The sequence below is a fragment of the Gambusia affinis genome, linkage group LG11, assembly GCF_019740435.1.
Source record: "Gambusia affinis linkage group LG11, SWU_Gaff_1.0, whole genome shotgun sequence".
Classification (NCBI taxonomy): Eukaryota; Metazoa; Chordata; class Actinopteri; order Cyprinodontiformes; family Poeciliidae; genus Gambusia; species Gambusia affinis.
Genome location: NC_057878.1, coordinates 3,143,063 through 3,167,685, shown reverse-complemented (window position 1 = coordinate 3,167,685; position 24,623 = coordinate 3,143,063). Strand labels below are relative to the sequence as shown.

Here is a 24,623-nt window from a genome sequence, read left to right as displayed (position 1 = left end):
CCCACATTTATCCCAATTATTGTCACAAAGGGAGTGTAGTTTAGAGAGTGGACCTCCAGAGCAGCTGAATCTGTGCCTTCAAATTATTGTAAATAGTAATTCTTGAACTGCACGTTGGGAAATCAGCGATCTCTATGAGAGAGACGGAAACACAACACAAAACCGCAGGCAGACATGGTATTAAGATTGTTTACTGGCTAAAGATTCTAAGATGTCAATGAAGCTGAAACATCAAAGGGGCAGTGTGACGTAAAAGCAACTTTTTTTTAGCTTTACATCTTGTTACAATGTTATTCCCTCGTCAAAAACATTCCTAGAGGGTTTCTTTGATTAATCTCCATGGCAACCATTCAGCTGTGCAAAACGCTTGGTGGAACCTAGCCCCACCTTTGAGGACGTAGCTCCTCCTCTGAGCTGCAGTTTCCAAGCTTCTGCCTCACAGAGCAGCCGCCACTCAGCTCCTTCAGACTAGCCAGCAGCAATTAGCAAACACCTGGTGGAACTGCACATCCTCCAAGCTCTTTCTCTGTGATTTTGCTGAAGCACTAAGTATTCAACACATTCAGTGATGTGAAAAAAGTGTTTCCATTGCAGTTTTACCAAGGACATCTGTTTTGATGCGATTGAAAAACCACCTCATCCTATCGACGAAGCTTTTCATCAAAAAACATATTTTTTACGAAACTGCCCACTAAACAATTTTACTTTCCTACTTTCAATTTGCGTGATTTCATGGTCAACCGGTGGTGTTTCTGTTCTCACTGCTGTGCAAAAGGGAAGCACAATCCAGAGAGAAGTGGCATGAATAAGTGATGTAGCGATGAACGGAGGCTGAATCAGGCGGCCCGTCTCCGGGGAGCGTCCTTTAAATGCGCACTAATGATCTCCGCCTGCCAGGACATTTCTGCCACAAAGGGCGGACGCAGAGAGAAGGTTGGCAGAAGCGAAGAAGGCTGCCAACTCTAGAAGGTGTGAGTGGGCTGGAGTTAAAAGGAGTTGGAGGAAAAGAGGGAGGGAAGACAGGAGGAAGGTGGGGGCTCCTCATCCTCTCTCTCTCTTTCTCTCTTGGCTCAAAGGCACCGCTGGGCGGAGGAGGGAAGGCGACGGAAACGCTTCCCTCTCATTTCAGCCACAGCGCCGTCCGTCTGTATGTCTTCCCTGCCTCACAGCATCCCTGCCTCTCTCTCCTCCTCTCTCTCTCCAGGTGATCACCCCGTTCCGTAGGCTCATCCTCTGCGCCGAGAACAGGAAAGAGATGGAGGACTGGATCAGTTCGCTCAAGTCCGTCCAGTCCAGGGAGCATTACGAGGTAAGGGGCGCTTTCTAAACCAGATCCGAGCCTCTTCCCCCATCCTGGGGTTTCCAAGAGTCAGAGCGACAGCAGATCTGACGTTAAGGCGTGTCCTCTCCGCTCGCGGGACGCTTCGTCGGTTGAATATTGTCGGGGAAAAACGGGATGAAAGCCGTAGCTTGTTGCGGTGAAATCTGGCTTGATGTGTAGAAGTTCGAAGATATCCAAAGTATCACCTGGATCTTGTGTGTTCACATGTGCATAAACTACTACTAAGGATAAAAGCGTCAACAGCAAATTTTGTTTCGCAGCTGCAGCCTCACTGGATCCCATCTCCAACAAACTTGCAGCACAACAGTTGAGTTGTATCTGAGCAGTTTCTCTGCACACACACACACACGCACGCACACGCCCACACACACACACACACACACACACAAAGAAAAAAATCAAGCCCCCTTTTACGGAAATCCTTCCTGTCAACAGAGATGTGAGCGCTGACGGTGACAGGTTGTGGCAGGCTCAGGGCCGGGGGACAGGAGCACAGGCGCGCAGCGGCTCTTATTTCAGAGGGGAAATCTTATATAAGACCCCCCATCACTGCACCGCAGTGCAGCAGCAACCCCAGAGCTGGCTCGCCACGGGGAACACACATGTACACCCGTGCACACACACACATACACACACCAAGCTGAGCTGCACGGACCAGACAGGCTTTGATTTAAAAGCGGTGCTGTGAGGATGTCCCATTTAGCAGTGGGACCTGTTACAGTTCCACTTTACAACAAAAACAAAAACCCTAACTGGGATGGGGGCTGCGCCAACTGCTGCAGACGCAACGCCCACGCTGGAATGCTGCGCTATTCACATCACCTCCGCTGTGGTCCCAACCTCTACATGCATGGAAGCTTCTGGGGGTCCGGCCGCTCCTGCAGAGTCACGGGTCACACACATTCGGAGTCCTGATGGACTCTATGCTGCTAATGTCAAATTCAAGGCCTGGAGGCCAAATCCAGCCCACTGTACCGTTTTCTATGACCCTCTAACTCTGAAACATGTAAAGAGAACTTTCAAGATAACAACTGGGTGCTTTTATTTCACCCACCAAATCAAAGTAGTTTTTAGCCGCTTACTGCCAATTTACATCAATCATTTCCTCCTGATTTTGCGATTACGCAGTCATGGAAATTCATGCAAAATCAACAGTTCTCCACACTTTGTAGAGCTAAATTTATTGCAGATTTTCTGAAAAATAAAAATAGTCAAAAACTTTGGCTCTAAGTGTCTGCTCACTAGGGGGAGGGGGTGGGGGGGGGGGCATTGTGCACTTCATTTTTTATCGCAGTATTTTGTGGAATTATTGTGATAACAATAAAAGTGACGATAAGAACTATTTATTACTTCTTTGTCATGTAAATCTGGATTTGGATGTGAGTACATGGCAACGCAACCTGAACACCACCAACACAAAAACTGCTCTTCTTATTATGATCAGAAATTTATCATGATACATGATAAATGATCATTTATAAATGATACGATACATGCCAGCCCCTACTACTTACTCCCACCTGCAGATGGCAGTATTTCCTTCTTCCTCTACTAAACTATTGCCTCGGCCTCACATGGTCTCATGTATGGGACAAATATTGCAACAGCAAATATTTCTAAATTAGCACCACAAAATCTGCAATTTTGATTGCAATAAAGAATCGCAAAATCCTGGAGGGACTGATGACTGAAAAGATGTTTATTGTTATTTAAATATAAGTAGTACTTGTCAAATGCATACAAAGCTATTTATTAATATTTTAACAGTTTGCTAATGGATTTTATTATTACCTTCTGGCTCAACCAGCCCTTTGAGAGCATTCATGATTTTGATGTGGCCCAAAATGAAAATGAGTTTGACAGCCGTGTTCTAGTACAACGGTTTTCTTGATTGAGCTGCAGTTATTATCTTATAGGAAATGCTTCAAAGTAAAGAAAAACTTGAAAGAAGCTGGATTTATTTGGAATTATTTCATTTTTGTGTCAGTATTTCATGCTTTGTTATCTTGAAACAATGTGTGTGTGTGTGTGTGCGTGTACGTGTGCGTGTGTGTGTGTGTGTGTGTGTGTGTGTGTGTTTTTTTACTGCCTAATCTCATTCTAAGCTTGTCTAGACACCCAGTCAGGATTCTATTCCATTTCTTCTCAAAAATCTAGAAAATTTGGGTTCTGCCTTGGAAGTCCAACATGGCTCTCACAAATCTAAAACATTGTAAAAGTTGCATCATTTCATGCAGTAGCACATGTTAACACCCTCTGGGTAACAGTTTAATGGATGCAAATTCATCCTGGTTATCAATATTATTACAGATTTCTTTTAAATGATGGTGATTGGCTCCACGGCTGCTAGTCCTTAAAATCTAAAAGGTTAGTAAGACATGAAACAGAGAAACCATGGCCATGTCTCCTTGAAGAGTCTTTAAAAGTCTTCAATTTATGTATCTAACATTAAGGCCTTAAAATGTTAAATGTGAGTTGGCCTTAAATACTTCAATCATAGGTCTTAAATGTTGTAGCAGGACTTTCTAATCTAATATATGTAGTTTTCTGTCAGGCAAAAGTTTGAGCTACCACTAGCATACAATAGCTAGTTTGTTTTTTCTTGTTTTTGTTTTTTTGCATTTGTCATGGGTAAGTGTAAATTTATCGCCAGTTGACTGGGCATTTATTTTTGCCACTGGCTCACTTGCCTTTGTGCACAAAATGTCTTTTAAACTAGCCACTAGGGGGTTTAGGTTTTAGGGAACCTTGAAGTGTGAAGAGCACAAAACTGCTCATAAGAGCCACATACATTTCACATTTCCAGAAAATCATGCTTTTCCTGATTGTAATTCTTTTGGTCTTAAATTCGATTCAATGTGTTGTTAAAAAGGTCTAAAAAGCCTTAAATTTGACTTACATTGTTCAAACTCTACATTTGGACATCTAACTAACCGCTATGTTACATGGCGCCCTTCAATGGTCGAAATATCTCAACTTTATTATGTGCTGCGTTTAAAACGTGTGGATTTTGACATCGTTCAAAATCTTTATGCAATCGACTGAAAGCAGCAGAAGAAAGATTTTTAAAAATAATCAGACATCTGCTATATGTCAGCCTGCATTATAAGATGTCATTTAGTGCTTGCATGACCAATACGTCATTGTGTGCTGCTGCTCGCTAACTAGCGACGCTCCGCTGCAGAGCAGCTCTCTGTGCATCAGACGGTGATGGGAAAGGAGCAGCCCATGCGTTAAAACTGAGGGGTGGGGGTGTTGGGAGAGTGTCGCCCCATGACAAGCTGGGAATGAGAATGTGTTGATTGTTATCACTTAGTGCACTGTGCTTGCTCTTCTCTGACTGTTTTTTCTCAGTGCTGCCAACCTGTTTTAACTTCTCCTTTGTCAGACGGCACAGTTTAATGTGGAACATTTCTCAGGGATGCACAACTGGTACGCCTGCTCCCACGCACGGCCCACCTTCTGCAATGTCTGTAAAGACAGCTTGTCTGGGGTCACATCTCATGGCCTCTCCTGCGAAGGTAAACACCACAACGCTTCACATACGCACACACGACAAAAACAAAGTAGGATTATCGCTTTCTGTGTTTTTTGTGTTTCAAACTTGCATATATTGTCACCAAAGGTTTTTTTGGGAATGTTTTGCACAGCATGAAGAGTCTCAGCTGAAGTGTGCAGTCTTAAAGGAACAGTATCGTGTAAAAATGACTTTTTGGACCTTTACATTGTTTTATAATGTTGTGCCCTCATTATAAATAGAGCTGCAGTGTTATTTTGATTCTTTCATGCATGTTTGAGAAATTCTCTATTCACTGTCATGACATAGTGACAGTTTTAACAAATATGGACATTTTTTTTTTAAATAACACTTTCATAAATGCATAAAAAAAAAGTAAGTTGGCCTTAAATATGTCAGTCACAGGTCTTACATCTTGACGTTCTGTAGTTTTCTGTTAGACAAAAGTTTGAGTCACACACAGACACCTTCATCGAGCTTGAGGCTGCTGCTAACTAGCTGCTAACATAGTACAGCTTTAAGGGTGTGAATACTTTTGTGAGGCTGTGTATTTTTGCAAAGGACATTCCAAACCTTCGTCATCAGTCCATGCACCAAAAGGTCTAGCATGAAAAAAGCAGTCGGCGGTGTCCAGTAGAACTACAGTGTCCATAACAACAGATTAGTCTTTATTGGGCCCTGGATACATCACTTCAATTTCCATACACAAAATTTAAGACTCCTAAATTACCCATAATGCTACCTTGCTGGTTACCAATGTCATGTTCTGTCGTTGCAAACACAGGATCAGCTAACAAACAAAACCCTCCTGCAGCCAACACAATAGTTGACTGCAGGAGGGCTCAACAGCAGCAGCAAACATGTTGGCTAACAAACTGACTCCTCTTGGTGGCTTATTTTGGCATCAGATCTTTAAGGACTGCCAAGCTACTGACCCACAGCTACTTTGGCAAGGTCACTGCTGCACAAGACCTTTCAAGTCACAAAGAGGAAGAAGTTATTTATATTTTTGCCAAAGTCTGCTGGAAAGCAGCGGATTAGGTTTAGTGAAGCCAGCGTGAACCTTGGCAGCGGTCTGGGCTGTGGAGCAGGATGCCTATCACAATCACAGCTTGAGGTGCAGGAACAGGAAGGTGCTGGCATTAAAACTAAACATGCCATGCCGTACAGGTTTCATGTTATACTGTGTGTTAGATAATCATTGACTCGGTTACTCTTTTAGCATTCACACCATGCCCCTTGTCATTAACGGAGAGAAAACTGCTAATCCTGTGGCTGACATCATACCTCTTCACCTTATCTGTGAAGGAAAGTGTAAGGTGAGGTGTTGAAGGGAATCAGGTTAACAAGAGCGAATGAGATTTTTCTGTTTGCCTGCTGGTAGTTGGTGGTACGTGGCATTGGTGCGCAGCAGAACATGATGAGAACCATCGAGATGTTCCTTATGCTATTTTAGCTAACTTTTATCTGTGAGGTGTAGGAAGGTGCATCCATCCAATATCAGGAAGAAACCGAGTTTCTTCTTGGTTCTCATCATCATCTCCAACGAGGTCAGGTTTGGTACATAGCATATGAGAACTGTCAACTTTATAAAGGGGCAGTATTATGCATTTTACAGCCACATAATGCCATTTTATAGCACAATCAAGTAACTGTGTGTCCTTCAGTTGTTATAAAAGCTCTACGTGTGCCAAATATGACTCAATATTTAAAGCCTTGAAAATGGGCCTCTGTCTCTTTAAAGCTCTTTCTGAAACTCCACCTTCAGGACGTCATCACAACATGGCTCCTTTATTGAGCCCTTAACATTCTTACTGCATAGCACTGAGACGTAGCTCCTATAAACAACTCAGTAGATGCGCGGGTCCTGCAGATGTTTGCTAATTGCTTCTGGCTAGTCTGAAGGAGCTGAGTGGGGAAATCGTGGGGGAGAGCGACTCTGTGAGGCAGAAGCTCACAAGCTGTGAAACATAGCACTGCCTGGAAGGTCCACCCAGGTGTTTTGCACAGCTGAATGGTTGCCATGGAGATTAAAGGGTTTCTCAAACATGCATGAAGGAATCATAGCAACACTCTAGGAATGTTTGTGATGAGGGAATTACATTATAGCAAGATGTAAAGCTCAAAAACAATTCTCTTTCAGAGTATACTGTGAAAGTGCACTGCCCCTTTAAATACAAAACTAATAATCACAAGATTATGTTGGGAACATGCCGATGGTTCTGGGATGTTTTACATCTGTAATGGTTGTATGTAACCATTAGAAACATTAGAGATGCACCAATTGCAATTTTTAGATTGCTGTTAAAATGCACATTGTTAAACTGTAGCATGATGATGGTATTATTTATTATTAAGGGAGTTAGTACTAATAGATAACTAGATGACAAATTTCCTTTCTACTTGGAGAAAATAACAATACCGTGTATTTAGTGAAATAAAACCATAATTTATTCAAAAATAGACCAAAATTGCAAAACATTCTCTCGGCCAATGAATGCAGGTTATGTGACAGATTTATTTGGACTAATAAAATCCATTAAAAAAAACTTTATTTCTTTCTAAAGCAAACTGTAGTTCACTATATATCTAAAAAATGTACCACGTTACAAGGGCCTCAGCTTTCTTCAATATTATTTTGAAGTGTCAGTTCATCAAGCTTAATTATGGAGAGGAAAAAAACTTTTATTATTCTTGATTTTATTTATTATTTCATTTAATGTAACAGTATTGAAGCCTTTTCTGTTTTTGAACACTTAATAATAATGTTTATTAACCTTTGATAGACACTTTGTCCCAGTTTTAGAGAAGATTTCTGTAAGGAGAAGATTAGCTGAGTTTTGTCTTGTTTATCTCTTCTTATTAAATATATCGATCCAGAAGCATTAACTTTAGATATGGCCTACCTCCCACAACACACTGTTTTTGAAGACTTGGCTGGTGTTTATTATATAATGAAAATAAGTAAAAGGCAAGTGTGTGACAGCATGAACGACGAATCAATAAAACTGGAGGAAAAGACAGTATGAGGAGAAAATGAAGCAGAAAAATGTCTGTCAAACTTTAAGTGCAGGCAACCAATCACAGCAAAGCAACACGGCTTAAATGTTCCTTCGATTTCCTGAGCAGGGCAGTCAGTGGGGATTGATTTGTGCTACCTACGTCCTCTGCCCCTTCATATTTAATACACAGACACTCATAGTCCCAGAGACGGCATTTGCTTCCAGTCTGGTCTGTGGAGGCCTGGCCATTAACAATCTGTGGTATCATGTCCCCTGAATTCTCTTAATGTTCTGCTAATGCTCTCTAACAGCATTTAGTGGTAGATGAGATTGAAACATTGATTGTTGCCCCCGGATATGACTTGGACTTGTAGTATCTGTGTTGTCTGCAGAATGACAACATTGCGTTTGTGTGTGTGTGTGTATTAGTTTGCGTGTGTGCAAGCGTGGGCATGTGTGTGTTAATGTTGTACATGAGCTGAGTGGGGCGGGCGAAAGGAAAGTTCCCCAGAGTACGTACATTATTCATGAGTCTGCTAAGAGCTTCGTCTCTTCTGGAGAAAGAGCAGACTCTCTGTTTGGGGCGTGATGGTGGGAAATGTTCACGCTATATTTTCTACATGCCACTCTGATCGGTTAATCACTGCAGTTGGTTTCAATGCATTAAAAGTTGGTGCATCTCTTCATTCACGCCCAGTGAGCCTTAAGACACAGCCGATGAACATCAAAGTCACTTTGTGGCAATACGAAATAAATTAGTTAAGAGAGATTATGTTTTTTCACTTTGCACTACTCAGAAGACTAGGTGGTGTTAGCCCTCTTGTTTCTTTCCATTAAAGCAAAGTCGTGCAGCTTAGCTTAGCTGTCATACAGTTTCTTAGCTCGCTCCACACACATTTCTAAAAAAACATGTTCTGCATTGGGCCGAGTGTAGAAGTAGAGCTCACACATAAAAACATCACTCAGTCACCAGGTGTGAGACCAGAAACAAATTTAGCATTTTGTCATATGCCATCATCAATCATCAGTACACATCAGAATGTTGATCAATTTTTAAATCTAAAAATCTCACTACTTAAAATAGTATGTACAATTTAATACATAAACAATCCTCTGAAAATAAGTTCAGACCAATAAAAGAGTTAATTGACTGATTTTACCTCTACTGAGAGTAATCAAGGCAGCTGGTCTGTTTTCTACAATTTTCAGTTTAGTCCTGTTTTTGATCCGCAGGTTTTCAGTGCTGCACAAATAAAATGCATTCACTAAAAGTTGAAACATGACCCCTGCATCATTAATATTGTACCATGTAAAAATAAATAGCGGTTTGTGTTATTGAAGTGTCTGCCTCCAGACATATTGAGCTGATGTTTTACTGCAGGCTGCTGCTGCTGCTGCTGAGTGACAGCCCCTATCAAGTGTGGAAAACTTTTCAGTCCTACTCGTGTTTCTGTGTTTTTCAGTGTGCAAGTTCAAAGCCCACAAACGCTGCGCTGTAAGAGCCACTAACAATTGCAAATGGACGACCTTGGCCTCCATAGGGAAGGACATCATTGAAGATGAGGATGGGGTGAGTTGGTTTGAAGCAAGTTCTTACCAACTTTTAAACATAGAGCCATCACTATGTATTTTATGTTTCTTTCATTTTACAAAGACAACCTTCAATGCCGACCTACTGTAAAAAGAATGTCTCAACAAGAGAAGTATTTATCCCGTTCTGTAACGTGTGTGTGTGTGTTAAACCTCCAGATTGCCATGCCTCATCAGTGGTTGGAGGGCAACCTTCCTGTCAGTGCCAAATGTGCCGTGTGTGATAAGACATGTGGCAGCGTACTAAGGCTGCAGGACTGGCGCTGCCTCTGGTGCAAAGCCATGGTAAGGCATCTGTCACACCCTCATGCTGAACGCAGCGAGCATGCAGAGGAGATGGTTCGTCTAAGGAACATGTTAGATTGGGCAGCATGGGAACATCTTAGCATGACTTTCATCTCAACTGTTCGTTTGCCCTGAATTGCAAACCATATCAGCAAATCACTACACACTGAGAAAAATGCAACAATACGTTCAAAAACACAAAATCGCCAAGTAAGCACAATTACGAGTTAACAAAATGGATCGACATCAACAAAATGGAAGAGGTAGGTTCTAGTGGGAAACCTGAGACATTGTTGGCCAGCCTGCATGGGCCCCATGTGGGATATGGTCAGGTATGCTGGCTGGGTGACTGGGCGACACCACTTTTAGCTTTAGAACCAGATGTTATGCTGGCTCTAGGGCATTTGCTGAAATATAAATGTTACCGGTGGTGGAAATGCAGCTCCTGCTATATTTAGAGTCATTAGACATTCTATGAAGTTCAGCTCTGTTGTTTGGGACTACCTTCCTCTCTGTCTAAACAGAGAGAAAGCGAATTCAGGAATAATTTCTGGTCCTAAAGCCAAAAGTGGTGTTGTCCAATCAGGGATCTCTCAGGTTTTTCCACTGAGCCTTACTTCTTGTGTTATGTTAAAGTCATTGTGTGTTCTGGATATTTGTAGTTGTGTTCAGTGATTTGTTGATGTAGCTTGGGGTCAACTCTATAGCTTGGAGGTTGTTTTAATATGCCCTGCTTATTGGAGTAAATATTTTTCAGCAAGTAATTTTTGTTCCAATAAAACTACAAATGCCCTAAATGAGTCATCTTTGGCATATCAACTAGTCCTCTAATTGCAAGATGACAGCTCAGTTGTCCGTTTCGTTGATTCTGTCTGGACTGTAGAATGTTGAACGACAGTTTTTTCTATGTCTTCCTCTAGGTGCATACAGCCTGTATGGACCTGTACCCTCGCAAGTGTCCTCTCGGTCAATGCAAAGTCTCCATCATTCCCCCCACGGCGCTCAACAGCATCGATTCAGATGGTAGGCACCGACTGTGCATGCGGTAACCTGTACAATAACTCACTCTGAAGGGTCGGGGGTCAAAGTCTGACTCCACCTGTGAGGAACCATTCATTCTCACAAGTGAACACTGGAGATTTCACTTCATTTGATCTGCTGATCTCTTTTCTTTGACCTCTGACCTGCTGTTCTGTCCGGGAGTGGTGTGGTGTGAGAGCAGAATTCGACTTGATTGGATAAACCCATCCACAACCTCTAAAGTCATTACTTGTCAGTCTAAGAACAGGCTGGCTGTCATCATTTAATCGGTTATTTTTAATGAGCTTCCTGCTTGTGGTAAGAGACTTCTTTTGTCTTTCTTTAAGCGATGGCTTTCTTCTTTGTTGGTTTGGTGGTTGGAGTGGACACAATGGGAGACTAGACAGTTCTGAAATAGATTTGAAAATGAGAGAATTACACTCACAAACAATAGGATACAAGAACTACTGAATACGAATGAACACTGCAATCTTTAGATTTTTATTTGTGCCGTTTTCCTTCCCTTTACAATCACGTTCTATTGTGGGTGTGGGAGCGTGTGTGTGTTGTGTCCCTGTATGTAAAATCCAGTAAAGTTAGGGGTGGGAAGGCAGCCTCTCTGTTTCCCTGACCCTGAGGTGTCTGGACAGCCTGCCAGACCTCACTTCTGAATCCATTCTAGTTCAGCACCTGCGAGACGAACCCTGATAAGCACGCTGGATTAGATTACTGCCTCCGAAGCAATCACACACGGACCGCTGCGTCTGAAAAGCTGCCATCTTCTAAGTGGTGCCTGAATAATAGAAAAGTGGTGGGATTGAGCATCCAGATGAAAAGAGAAGGACAAGGTGACGGCAGAAGTGAAACTACGACGACGATGCGCTCATCTCTCTGCTGCTCACATGAAGAAGAAGAGCGAAGGGACCGCTCGGGTTTCAGTGTTGCCAGATTGTGCGGGTTTCCGCCCAGTTGGGCTGTGTTTGGACAGCTGTGGGCGGGTTGTTAATATTTGGGCTGCCTTTCACAACATTATGGCAAGTTATTAGAAAAGTTTCAGAGGAAAGCTCTTTCGAAGTACTTGCCATTATATTCACTGCAAAAAGCACCAAACTTTACTAAGTATTTTGGTCAGGATAATAGAGCAAATATCTTGATATCTTTGAAATAAGACAAAACTATCTTACTTTTTCATCAGTATTAAGGAATTATTCACTTAAAAATAAGCTCCTGTATGTTGCTGAAAAATTACTTGTAATTTAGTTTTGTCTTATTTCATGTGTGATAAGATATTTGCACTAGAAACCAGACTAAAAATACTTTGTAAAATGTTGTGTTTTCGCAGGTTTTTCTGTAGAAAAGCACAAGACTTTTTATAAATTGCCATGCTACTGCACTTATCTGAAATCTCTAGAATCTGTCGAATGTGACATCATCAGTGATTAGTCATTCCTTCGTCATGCGTCTCTGTGTAGTAGCATTGTAAAACAGAAATCCCAGGGCAACATCACGATTTAAAAGGAAATATCTCTCAAGTCTCGCTGCGTTCAAAGAGTCAATCCTTTGTAGTCTCAATGGAACCTGGTTCTGTTCAGAATATAAAAAAGGAAAATCAAAAATGTTGTGAATTGTCAAAATCTATATAAAATTCCATTTTATTTTTTAATTTCATTTTTATTTCATAGTTCATGTAACAACCAAAAGAAATTATGAATGAAGAGGAACAGAAAGAGATATAAATTTATAATATCTGCCCCATTTTCACATAAATGGGGCAGATGACAAGAACATATGTGAAAATGGGGCAGATGTTGGACGATAATTTGCCCCAGAAGTTATTGTGATAAACAATAATGTTGTTGTTTTGAAACCATTTTCCAGTAATATAGTGGTATTGGCACAAAAATGCAAGAACACATTCTCAAATATCAGAAACCTTTAAATTCTAAGGAACATTTAACACTGAAAATGGAAGACATTTAAAAATATCAACAATAAATAAACAAAACAACAAATAAAATCAATTATAAAGTTTCTGTCAAGAAAACTGTCCTTCATAAAAAGAGCTGGTTGAGAGCAAAGCACCGGACTGAAGACTTTTGTCATCTAGTTTTTGGTGGAAAAGAGAGAAATGATTGAGCTTGTTTTATTATACAATTAATTGATTTCTTTCTTATTGCAAAACCCACTTTTATGAACAAATTTCAAGTACACAAAAATCAAACAAAAAATACAATACAAATGCAGAAAGATATTAAGATAGTTGTTTTTTTTTTCGCTGTCAGGATTCTTCCATAAACCGACACCTTTAATTGAATCGTCTCAGTCCTGAATGTCTATTTTTTGAAAATCTCACTTCCTTTTAAGTTTTGTTTGCTTTCTCTCTTTACAAATCTGTTTTGGATATTGTTTGGAATATTATTGGGACTATATCGACATAAATTTCTTTAGCGGTTGAGACATGCTGTTTTTTTGGAGTCGGGTTGGGTTTTACGTTGTTTTTGGGCTGGAAACTGTCAGTCGGATCTGGCAACCCTGTTGGTATTATCTGGTTGAGGGAGTGTGGTGTGTGTGTGTGTGTGTGTGGTTTGGGGACTTGAGGGGGGGACACGAGCTGCAGCACGTGCCGGAGCACCATGGCTCCCTGCCTCCTCTTCCTCTCTCTCCCCTACCACTCACCCTCTTCTTCCTCCATTCCTTAGCAACAGCACGATAGAGAAAGTGAGGCAGAAAGAAGGGAGGGGATCAAAACGGAGCGCAGATGAAGACACTAAAGAGCAAAAACGGAGGGAGGGTTTGAGGGGAGCTATAGTACGCACAAAGCTGTCATCGCCAAGGTTTTCCTTAAGGACCAGGGCGTCTTGCTGCTTTGCCTCCCACAGATCAGCATATAGCACGTGTTTTTACCTCATCTCACCGTCACACACGTTATCACACGCTGTTTTGAGAGAGCAGGGTCGGATCCATGTGATAGACTCTACCTGCACCACTTTCCTCCCCCAAAAAGCACTTCATCAGCCAGAAAGTCAGTTTATACAAAAGCGTTGGTAGGTGATTAAATAGAAAGCCTTTAAACTTCATGATACACAAAAGGAACCAGATTGAGATACTTTAAATAGGCCGCCATGAAGAAACCCTCATCAAACTGCGCTGTTGTTTTCTTGCGGTCTTCTTGCTGCGCTGCTGACAGTATAAGGAGGAGGGAATGTTCAAACTGAAACGGTGGATTTTCTGCAGGCTTCTGGAAGGCCACCTGTCCCCCGTCGTGTGCCAGTCCCCTCCTGGTCTTCGTCAACTCGAAAAGCGGCGACAACCAGGGGGTGAAGTTCCTGCGACGCTTCAAGCAGCTTCTCAACCCGGCCCAAGTCTTCGACCTGGTCAACGGGGGTCCGCACCTCGGGTGAGGAGATGAACCCGACGCTAGTGCTTACGGGTTTTGTGGGGTTTTTTTGGGGTTTTTTTTATTAAGTGCCTTCAGATGATATGAGTTGTGAATTGGCACTATGGAAATAAAGTTGAATTGACCTGAACTGGTTTTGTTTCTCTGTCAGCCTGCGTCTGTTCCAGAAGTTTGACAACTTTCGTATCCTGGTGTGTGGCGGGGACGGCAGTGTGGGATGGGTCCTGTCAGAGATAGACAAACTCAACCTCCACAAGCAGGTAATCCACAGGACAGGAATGTGTGGCTGATGAGTTTCAACTTAGTCTTTCTCAATATCTAATCAAAGTTTTTATGTCTTCAATCGCACACAAAAGTGAAGTTTAATGAAAATGATATGTTTATTTTTACTCTTTAAAAGCAGACATTTGGAAAGAGTTGTGTGCTTTAAAACTGCAGAAAGTGACTTCTGTAAAATATGTTTTTTTATATATTTGTTAAAATTGTCACTATGTTGTTGTGATGGCATAAGAATCTGAAAAAAATCGAGCTTCTCCACCTCCTTCCTGAGACACCTATCAAAGTAACCAATTAGAGCCAGAAGGCGGGTCTTAGAGCTGTTAATCACCCTCCTGTATGTGCCGTTCAATATGCTAATTGAGGAAAAACAACTTACCATTACAGAAAACCATTTCTCTGCTGCCATTGGTGGCTATGCTAACTAGCGTTAACATTTATTGCAGGCCACATTGTGGTGCACCAGCTGCAGCAGCAGAGAGCAAAGGAGGAGGTTGTGAGCAGTGTACACTAGGGTGATTGACAGCACTAAGAACCACCTTCTGGCTTTGATTGGGAGTTGTAGTGATCTCCAGTGCTACTGTAGATCACTACAGTAGCACTGGAAGGAGGTGGAGGAGATTGATTACACACAGATTCATCTGTCTCATAACATAATATCACATCATGATGACAGTCTTAATAAGTATGCAAAATACAAGATTTATTTCAAAAGTTACATATTGCAGCTTTAAGTAGAACACAGGAAGGCTGAATGGAGCAAAGCAACCTCCCTCTGTTCCATTCCTCTGACCTGTAACCATTTTGGATTTTTGGGAGCCTCATTCTGTGGACTCCCAGCAGTTGGTTTGTCTTTCCTGCTGGCCAACTTCCATAAAACACAGTCAAGTAACCAGAACATGCATGACCAAACGCACCCCAGCAATGTCACTGCGCTGCCCAGTAAACCCCTGTCCCTGCTGCCTTTCAGTGCCAGCTGGGGGTGTTGCCCCTCGGCACCGGCAACGATCTGGCCCGAGTGCTGGGCTGGGGCCCTTCGTGCGACGACGACACCCAGCTGCCCCAGATCCTGGAGAAGCTGGAGCGGGCCAGCACCAAGATGCTGGACCGCTGGAGCATCATGACCTTCGAGATTAAGATCCCACCCAAACACAGCTGCCCCACCACCCCGGAGGGAGCCGGCGACTGCCAGGTAGACGGAACGGCCGACACTCACACTCTGACACAGCAGGCCCTCCAGACAGACCAGAGAGCGCCTGACTTTTTTTTTTTTAATCCTGCTTCTCTTCAGCTGAGGTTCAGAACAGGAAAAAGAACAAGAAGAAGAAGAAGAATAATGATCCCTCTACAACAAACTGACACCATTCATCCGTTTCTTTCTTTTTGCAGTTTCACATTTCAGCGTATGAACACTCAGTGACCACTCACCTCACAAAGATCCTCACCTCAGAGCAGCACTCTGTGGTCATCTCTTCTGCCAAGTAAGTGTTCCACTGTAAGAACCAAGTCTGTGAACCAGCTCACAGGAGCCTTCAATTGGACTAAATGTCAACAGGAAATACATTGTAAGAGCTGCTGCATCAGTAAAACCAGGTCTGGAAGGCAAGTTATTGGGAGCACAGGTTTATTTTACCACTGGAAAAACAGTGAATTTTCTCAAGTATTTCTGTCTAGCTTTTAGTGCAAATGTCCTAGTACACCTGAAATGAGACAAAACATACTTGCAAGTAACTTTTCAGCAAGATATAGGAGCTTGATTTAAGAATATAATTCCTTAATATTGGCGAATAAGTAGTAGATTCACTGACAGATTATTTCACTTAAAACAAGACAGTTTGCCCTGAAGAATAATCTGCCAGTTGAACTGGGACTTTTTCAGTATTATAGAATTATTGTTTTAAATCACTGCAACAGACTGGTGACCTGTCCAGGGTGACCCCGCCTCTCACCTGGAACGTTAGCTGGAGATAGACATCAGGACAAGGGTGTTAGAAAATGGATGGATGGATGGATGGATGGATGGATGGATGGATGGATGGATGGATGTTTTCAATCAATCTCCTATATCATTCTGAAATGAGTATACTAAGACACTTGGTTAGATTTGCAGTGAAGAAAACTCCAACTCAGGCTTATTTAAGCCCATTGCAACTTTAAAATCTGACTGAAAATACTTGGTAAGATTTTGTGTTTTTGCAATGTGTGGGAGACCAAATACAGTCGATTCGATTCTGACTGGGACACCTCTGGCGTTAATAGCAGCTTCTGTATCTGAAAACAGCAGAGGAGTGAAGATACATTTTTATTTGTGTTCCCCAGGATTCTGTGCGAAACTGTGAAGGATTTTATTGCCAAAGTGGGGAAAGCATATGAAAAAAGCACAGAGAACGTTGAGGAATGTGACTCGATGTCTCTCAAAGTAAGTCAAAAAAAAGGAGAAAAGAATCACCATTTTCCTGTTTTATTTTCTTTAACTAGTCTTTTTTTTCCTATCCGCCTGCCTCCCCCCTCCCATCAGTGTGCCATGCTGAACGAGAAGCTGGACTCCCTCCTGCAGACGCTGAACGCAGAATGCCAGTCCCTGCCGCCGCTTCCCCACTGCACCCCTCCGATCGTGGAAGAAGAACAAGAGGAGGATGAGGAGGAGGAGGAAGAAGAGGAGGAGGAAGCCAGTGAGGAGAGCCTGACGGAGCTCAAGGGGAAGCTGGAAGAGGAGGAGACGGAGAAGGGGCGGGGGGGCAGCGGGCCCCCCGAGCAGCTGTTTAAAAGCCGGGAGCAGCTGATGCTCAGGGCCAACAGTCTGAAGAAAGCCGTCCGGCAGATCATAGACCAGGCTGTGAGAGGTGCACTTACTTTCTGACTCCTGAAGGAACCACGTTCAGCTCGTCTGATGATTTAGGATTCTGCGTGTTTGAAATGTTTTATTATTGGAGGCAAACGCTTAGAAGAAAACACGAGCAACCGCAGCTAGCCCTGTCACCATCACCATCTGTTTTGTTGGACGATATTGCCATATCGTCCATCGTTTATGGCAGATATTGTCATAAACGATGATGTTGTTGTTTTTGAGATGTTTTCCAGGTAATAAACTGATATTGGGACGTTAGTGCGAGTCCGCTCTCTCAAGGACCAATAAACTTGTAATTTTGTTCACTCGAGACCTGGACGATATTTTAAATACGCTAAGTGAAACGACAAAGAAGAACTAGAAATTAAATGAAAATAAAAACACTTCGGTTTCCTTTGTTCACTCTAAAAGCCTGAATTAGTGGATAAAATCCACATTAAATCAATTTAATTAAATATTCAAAACCCAAAATGTGATTGATAATCAATTCATCAAATCGATGCCAGGACTGTCCTTGCCTCATGATAAACCGCAAACGAGACTTCTTCCTTTTTCCCCCCCAGCCAGTAAAAGAGGTGTGGATACTTTCTCTCTGCAGTGGTGGACGAGCAGAACGCCCACACGGATGACACAGAGCTTCCGTCGCCGCTGGAGTTCAGGAAGGACAGCGAGGACGAGAACAGGGACAGTGAGAAGGACGAGGACACCAAGGAACTGGAGGCGGTGTCGTGTGAGTATTTACTCCTTCACTCTGGTCTCTGACCTGCCAGACGTCCAGGTTACACTTCACTTGCAAACCTTTCACTGACCGATTCTGTGTATGTTTCCACAAAAAAAAAAACTTCACTTGTTGCTGAAAGGGAATTTAAATGTCGCCACCTTGTGGATATCCCACTCATTGCAGCGTAGGGATCAGAGGCCTCATGGAAAAATTTTCTGCTGACGCAAATCATGTTTCCTGTCATAAATAAACTCAGGGTTTAGTACTAAAAGTGAGCGCAGAGGAGCTTCACTCCTGTGGTATTCCACCTCCTGCTTCAGGCTGAGCTGTTCATCTTCACATCTGCAGTTTTCCACAACAGCCTGTTGACACGGAGAAGTTCTCCGGTGATAAATGAGCCTACCTGATGACGGGGTAGAGCTGCTGTTTGAAGCTGTCCCCCAAGTCCAGACAGGTTACCATGGAGACACCCCCCTGGACCGACCACAGGACGTTTCAACCTCTGCGGGGCAGAACGCCTTCCTGTTTATCCGAGTCCCGCTTCCTTTCTTCCTTACTTTTTATTACAGTTAGTCGACATGCTGGTAGCACTCGAATGCTCAGCTTTGTGTTGCCACCTTTCCTTTCACTGCATGTTGACTTTTCTGACCTGGAAGCACCGGAATCTGAAAGCAAGAAGAAGTTTTAGGTGTTTTAAGTTAGATAAATTATCCCTTTCTGCATTTATGTCTTATTTCTTACCTAACGTCTATGGGTGTCTGATATGGGCTTTGAATTTTATCGTGATATTCTGTAGTACTGCTGCAATAACAATTCAAATTATGATAAAAATCTAATTTGTTATTTCTTTTTTAGGTAAATGCATGGCATACAAACAAAAAAGCATCACAAACATAAATGCTAGTCTTAAAACAACATTCCTGTTTGAAACGGGCTTCAACAGGCACTGCATGCGTAAAGAAGTGTGATTATTACATAGAGACTTTGTCTCTGTGTGTGTTCAGCCGCTAGGAGTCCCTGTTCCCCGACAGAGAGCAGAGTGAGCCGCAGCACCCAGTCGTACGGCCCCTTCACCATCACACCCTTCACCACCAGCAAGGAGAACCTCCCCGTGCTCAACACACGTATCATCTGCCCTGGTAAAAACACACTTCAACCTGTTGCATCAAAAAAGTCCCCACTCTGTGAGAAGCCACAGCCCGGCGCTGTTTCCTGACGGATGCTTTGTGTTTGTGTGCAGGGCTGCGAGCCGGGCTGGCCGCCTCCATCGCCGGAAGCTCCATCATTAGCAAGATGCTGCTAGCTAACATCGACCCGTTCGGCGCGACGCCCTTCATCGACCCTGACCTCGACTCGCTGTGAGAGCTGCACTACCTTCACTTTCACTTCTCTTTGTCTACATTCCGCTAATGTCCAAAAAAGAACATCATTTTGCAATTGCGGGGTTTCCATTAAATAAGAAATTAAATTTAAATCACATGTGGATAAGCTTGTTCATGTGATAAGACATTAAAATTTGTGACAGAGAAGTTATGTGATATAATCATGATTTATCCATGGTGCTAGCGTTCATCATCTATCAGCCAATCTGCGTTTTATTCATGCATCAGCGTGACAAGCCCCACCTACTTGGGAGTGGCGTTTTAGGGAAATTGTTTTCGGCAGAAGAGCTATGGAATCAATTTGTTAGAATGACACAACTTTTTATGAGCTGTGATGCTGTGAGATCAGCAACAAATCATCATCTTCCTACCACTTCCTGTCGTCTCCTTTGTTGTTTCTGCCAGTAGTAACATCCATCTGTTCATCACATGACCTTTGTGATGGGAAAAAAGTGTTTTGTGAAATACATCTATTTCGATACAACTGAAAAACCATCTCATGCTAGACCAAAGAAACCTTTTACTGAAAACATCAGTTTTCCCCAAAATTGCTGTTTCCATTAAGCAAATTGATTTTCATAACTTGTGCAATTTTATGGCTAATGGAAACGTAGCTAGTGTCCGTCTTGCTCACAGATGTTTTTTATGTCTCCGTCTGCGGCAGAGAGGGCTACATGGAGAAGTGTGTCATGAACAACTACTTTGGCATCGGCCTGGACGCCAAGATCTCTCTGGAGTTCAACAACAAGAGAGAGGAGCATCCAGAGAAATGCAGGTGAGACACCAGGCTGGGCGATACATCGATTTGATCAATTAATCAAAGTTTTGGGTTTTGAAGATTTTATTCATGGAAAATTGGGACTATTTTCAAACAGTGCCCTGATTGACGTTTGATAGCTGAGAGGTGTCAGCATGCCCAAGGCTGCCATCTTGTTTTACAAGTGTTTTTTACAGCTACTGTTTAGTTAGACTTTGAACTCAGCTCAATTCTATAAGATATAAGAGTGAGGCCACAAATGTTTATTTTTATTTTCATGAAGTTACAAGAATACAGTGACAGTGAGATAATAAAGTCATATGACAATGAAGTCAAAATAGTACGAGAATGTCATAAAGTGGTGTGGTGGTGGCGGTGAGGTAGACGCAGCAGACCCAGATGAGGTGAGATGAGGAGTTTAATGGTGAAAAATAAACAGTAACAGTCCACAAACCTGGCAGCACTGCTGAGCGGAAGGCAAATGCTCACAACAGGTAGCAACAGGCGAACACGGACGAACACAGACGTAGCAAGACGTACATTGACAACAAGACGTAGGACCCGACAAACACACGGAGACACAGGTGACATTAAATACACAAGAGGTAATCAGGGAACAAGATACACCTGGGGACTAATCACGGGGAGACAGGACAACACAGAGACTCAGACACACAGAAAACTTGAAATAAACATACAGAAAAACATGGATCCTGACAGAGAATAGAATCTTAATATTAGAACAAAGAACAAAGTTGTAATATTTGGACAGTGCAAAAATTCTAATATGAAAAACAACATATACAAAAAAGTATCCACATTTTTTCTTGTTCTTCTGGTAAGATTTCATCTTTCTTCTGTTAATATTACGACTATGTTCTCGTAATTACGCTGTTGTACAACTCACTGAAGGATGGATTGAAATAAAAGCCACTTTTTAAAAATATTTTCTGTCATTTTGTCATTTTGTTTTTTAGCTAGCCCTGTGGTCTGTTATTTCTCCGCTTCCTTTTCCTGACAGACTAATTTAAATACAAATGTTTTTTCTTGGTCTTATCAATAAAACGACTAATGCACCACCTACACCTTCCCAACCCAGGAGTCGTACGAAGAACATGATGTGGTACGGTGTTCTGGGCACCAGAGAACTGCTGCAGAGAACCTACAAGAACTTGGAGCAAAAAGTGCAGCTGGAGGTGAGGAACCGATGGTGTTGTAAAAGGCTTCAAAATGATTATTGAAAGTGTTTGATGGACGTTGGACCCCAGCATTAGCTATCATCTGCCGTCACACGGCTTGCTGCGTGTCTTGGCGTGTTGCAGATCAGGCTGCCGTCGCTTGGACTCACTCCAAGTGTTCACCGTACCGCACATGGTGGCTTTATCAGTGCAAACAAAGCATCTGCACACCACACAAAAAGATTAAGTCGTTTTATTTTGATGTCATTCCTGCAACATTTGAGTATCACTTGGGTAGATCTCCTGCAGTACCCCACTAATTCGGCATGTGGGTTGTAAAATCGTGCGGAGGGTTCATGGAGCGACGCTGCTGAGGCGACCTGAAGCCGAGCTTTACTTTGCCCTGGTGTCTTCCAGTGTGACGGTCAGTACATCCCCCTGCCCAGCCTGCAGGGGATCGCCGTGTTGAACATCCCCAGCTACGCAGGCGGAACCAACTTCTGGGGCGGCACCAAGGAGGATGATGTGAGTACATTGACAGTAAAAACCACTCTGTTTTTCCATCTAATGAATGCCGGCGCTGACGGACGCTGGTTTGACATGACCCTGACGTCCTGCAGGACGGACCGCTACGTGGGCTTGTTTGTTAAATGCTCAAAGAACAATGGCTGCCCAAGGATTAAAGTGTCAGCTTTCACAAACATCCCCGAGGGAGCCCCCGGAGAAGACACACTCTGTGCTGTTATGTAAATGTGGTGCTGACGTATAAGGAGAAAAATTAATCCAAGAAAAGAACATGTTTCAAAATTGAAATAAATAATAATAATAAAATAAAACTTTCAAAATGAAACTTTGAAGAACTTCTCAATCCAAGAATACATTTTGAGAGTAAATCATAATGTGTATGCAAAAAATTAACCTGCATTGATGCAGTTTGCTATTTTTCCTTATTGTATTTTTTCAAATTATGTGAACGATCTCTAGCTGAAGATGTGCAGGACAACATTGTCAAATACAAAACATCCACGATTAAGATTTGAGAATAATTGAGTATTACATTTAAAAACAAACATTTGCAATTTGTGATTCACTTCACATGAGTCAGATTTAAATTTGAAGACTATTCCAATGTTTTGTCTGTTTGATGAGCATTCTTTTTTTTATATGAAAATGCTTTTATTTATATTCTAATCCCAGTAAATTTATTTTGTTACTTTTGTGCATTTAAATGGGTTAGCAGTTATTTTAGTTAGTATTTCTAAATTTATCACTTTGAATTTCAATGAGATCTTTCAACTTTTCAGTTTTCTACTGGATTTTTACTTTTTTTAAAAAAAATACTGTGTCATATTTCATTTTCAGATTTTAATGCTCTTGGTTTTATCTTTATGTATTTCTGCCTGTTCATGTTAGTCAGTCACAATATATTGTTTCTGGCAACAATTAGGTTAGCATTAGCACTGCAGCACAGCTAGCTGCCAACGTCGGTTAGAAAATTAACTCCAGGAGCCAAGTAGAGAAGAACTACTTTGGTAAATTTGAGTTTTATGGTCATTTAGTAAAACCAGGATGACCTATCAGTATAACACTTTGTAAGTAAACTGATTTACCTAATGTCGGTAGGTAAATCAGTAGGTAAAGTACATAAATGATCCATCTAAGGTGCCTGAATAAAAATGCACACCTGCAGTTGCAGCCATCTTAAAAAACCAAAGTACTTCATCTCTGCAGATTGATTTAGTATTTTTGCTGAGAAATATCTTCAAATGCAGCAGAGGCGTGCAGACACATCTCTCTCACATTGTACCGTGATGCTGTGCAGATCTTCTGCGCTCCGTCGTTTGACGATAAGATCCTGGAGGTGGTGGCCGTGTTCGGGAGCATGCAGATGGCCGTATCCAGAGTCATCAAGCTGCAACATCATCGCATAGCCCAGGTGAGCAGCAACACAAGGACGGCAGCGAGAACGACAGTGAGCGTCCTCCCATCTCACCCGCATCTCCGTCTGAATCAGTGTCGAACGGTGAAGATCACCATCCTGGGAGACGAGGGCGTTCCCATCCAGGTGGACGGCGAGGCCTGGATCCAGCCGCCCGGAGTTATCAAGATCCAGCACAAGAACAGAGCGCAGATGCTCACCAGAGACCGGGTGAGGGAGATACGCTGGGTGATGTGGAGGAGATGGAGACAGGAGATGTGGAAGCAATAGGGGCAGGACAACCTGGTTTGTTTTCATACCTGATTCAATTTTCGATTTTAATCTTCTTTTTTTTCTCAAAAAGAAATTGAAAGTGTCAGAAAATACGTTTAAAAAGTGGATTTTTATACTGCAAAAACACAGAATTTAACTAAGTATTTTATGTCTAGTTTCTAAGGCAAACGTCTTTATCACACTTGAAATAAGACAAAACTAACATACAAGTAACAAATAAAATTTGTTTAAATTTTATGTTATTTTTTTCATAAAATGACTACTTACATGACCTATTAGAGACCTACTAAGAGTTTATTCTTGTATTATTTAAATGATATCGTCATGACTTGTAACATTATGAACTTAGCCTGAATTTTATATTTTGTCATGACTTGAATTCAAAGTCCACATAAATATAAACAGTAAAAAAAACAACTTGTAAAGCAAGATGGCCACCATGATCTTGCTGACATCACTCTGAACTATAGGAACCCAAGGAGTGCTATGATGAAAAAAAAAAAAAAATCCAGAAACTTAAATCTTCAACAACCAAACATTCATTTAATGCCAGTATTGGTTTTATTGCAGCTCTAACTTCTCCTGTGTCTCTTCAAACTGTTTCCTGCAGGCGTTTGAGAACACACTGAAGTCATGGGAGGACAAACTGAAGTACGACAAGCCGCCCCTGCGGCCTCACCTCTACCCGCAGCAGTCTGTGGATCTGGCCACAGAGGAGGAGAACGCCCTGATGCAGATGTGCGCCCGGGCGGCCGAAGAGCTCATCACAAGGTAGGAACGCTTGATCCAGAACGTCAGGTCCGAATCCACAGCCCTGGCTCCGGTCCTGTAAGCGTTCTCTCCATGTGGCCGCAGGATATGCGAAGCTGCAAAAACCAACGGGCTTTTGGAGCAGGAGCTGGCTCATGCTGTTAACGCCGCGTCGCACGCCATCAACAAAATGCACCCCAAGTTCCCAGAGGTAAGCAGCTAACACAACCAGGACAGCGCATTACTACAGTCTGTTTTAAAACAGCATATTTAAAGCTGCACTATGTAACTTTTACTAAAAAAAATGTTTTTTACGTATTTGGAAGAAATACGACATGGATAAATG

The 24,623-nt window shown here is 42.3% G+C and overlaps 1 protein-coding gene across 7 annotated transcripts in view; it reads left to right on the top strand.

The window, feature by feature from the left end:
• dgkh (diacylglycerol kinase, eta) overlaps positions 1–24,623 on the top strand; it is a 65,860-nt gene that overhangs the window by 29,939 nt on the left and 11,298 nt on the right. For 6 of the 7 annotated variants that reach the window (XM_044131350.1, XM_044131346.1, XM_044131347.1 and 3 more), the window contains 21 exons: positions 1,205–1,309; positions 4,731–4,863; positions 9,325–9,431; positions 9,611–9,736; positions 10,657–10,759; positions 13,991–14,153; positions 14,305–14,413; positions 15,400–15,621; positions 15,819–15,910; positions 16,749–16,848; positions 16,948–17,272; positions 17,876–18,007; positions 19,003–19,137; positions 19,239–19,356; positions 20,045–20,155; positions 21,237–21,333; positions 21,733–21,840; positions 23,138–23,251; positions 23,330–23,464; positions 24,138–24,298; positions 24,383–24,488. In XM_044131350.1, coding sequence (XP_043987285.1) covers positions 1,205–1,309; positions 4,731–4,863; positions 9,325–9,431; positions 9,611–9,736; positions 10,657–10,759; positions 13,991–14,153; positions 14,305–14,413; positions 15,400–15,621; positions 15,819–15,910; positions 16,749–16,848; positions 16,948–17,272; positions 17,876–18,007; positions 19,003–19,137; positions 19,239–19,356; positions 20,045–20,155; positions 21,237–21,333; positions 21,733–21,840; positions 23,138–23,251; positions 23,330–23,464; positions 24,138–24,298; positions 24,383–24,488 — 2,802 coding nt within the window. The remainder of the gene's footprint in view (positions 1–1,204; positions 1,310–4,730; positions 4,864–9,324; positions 9,432–9,610; positions 9,737–10,656; positions 10,760–13,990; positions 14,154–14,304; positions 14,414–15,399; positions 15,622–15,818; positions 15,911–16,748; positions 16,849–16,947; positions 17,273–17,875; positions 18,008–19,002; positions 19,138–19,238; positions 19,357–20,044; positions 20,156–21,236; positions 21,334–21,732; positions 21,841–23,137; positions 23,252–23,329; positions 23,465–24,137; positions 24,299–24,382; positions 24,489–24,623) is intronic. The other variant, XM_044131352.1, reaches the window with a different exon arrangement.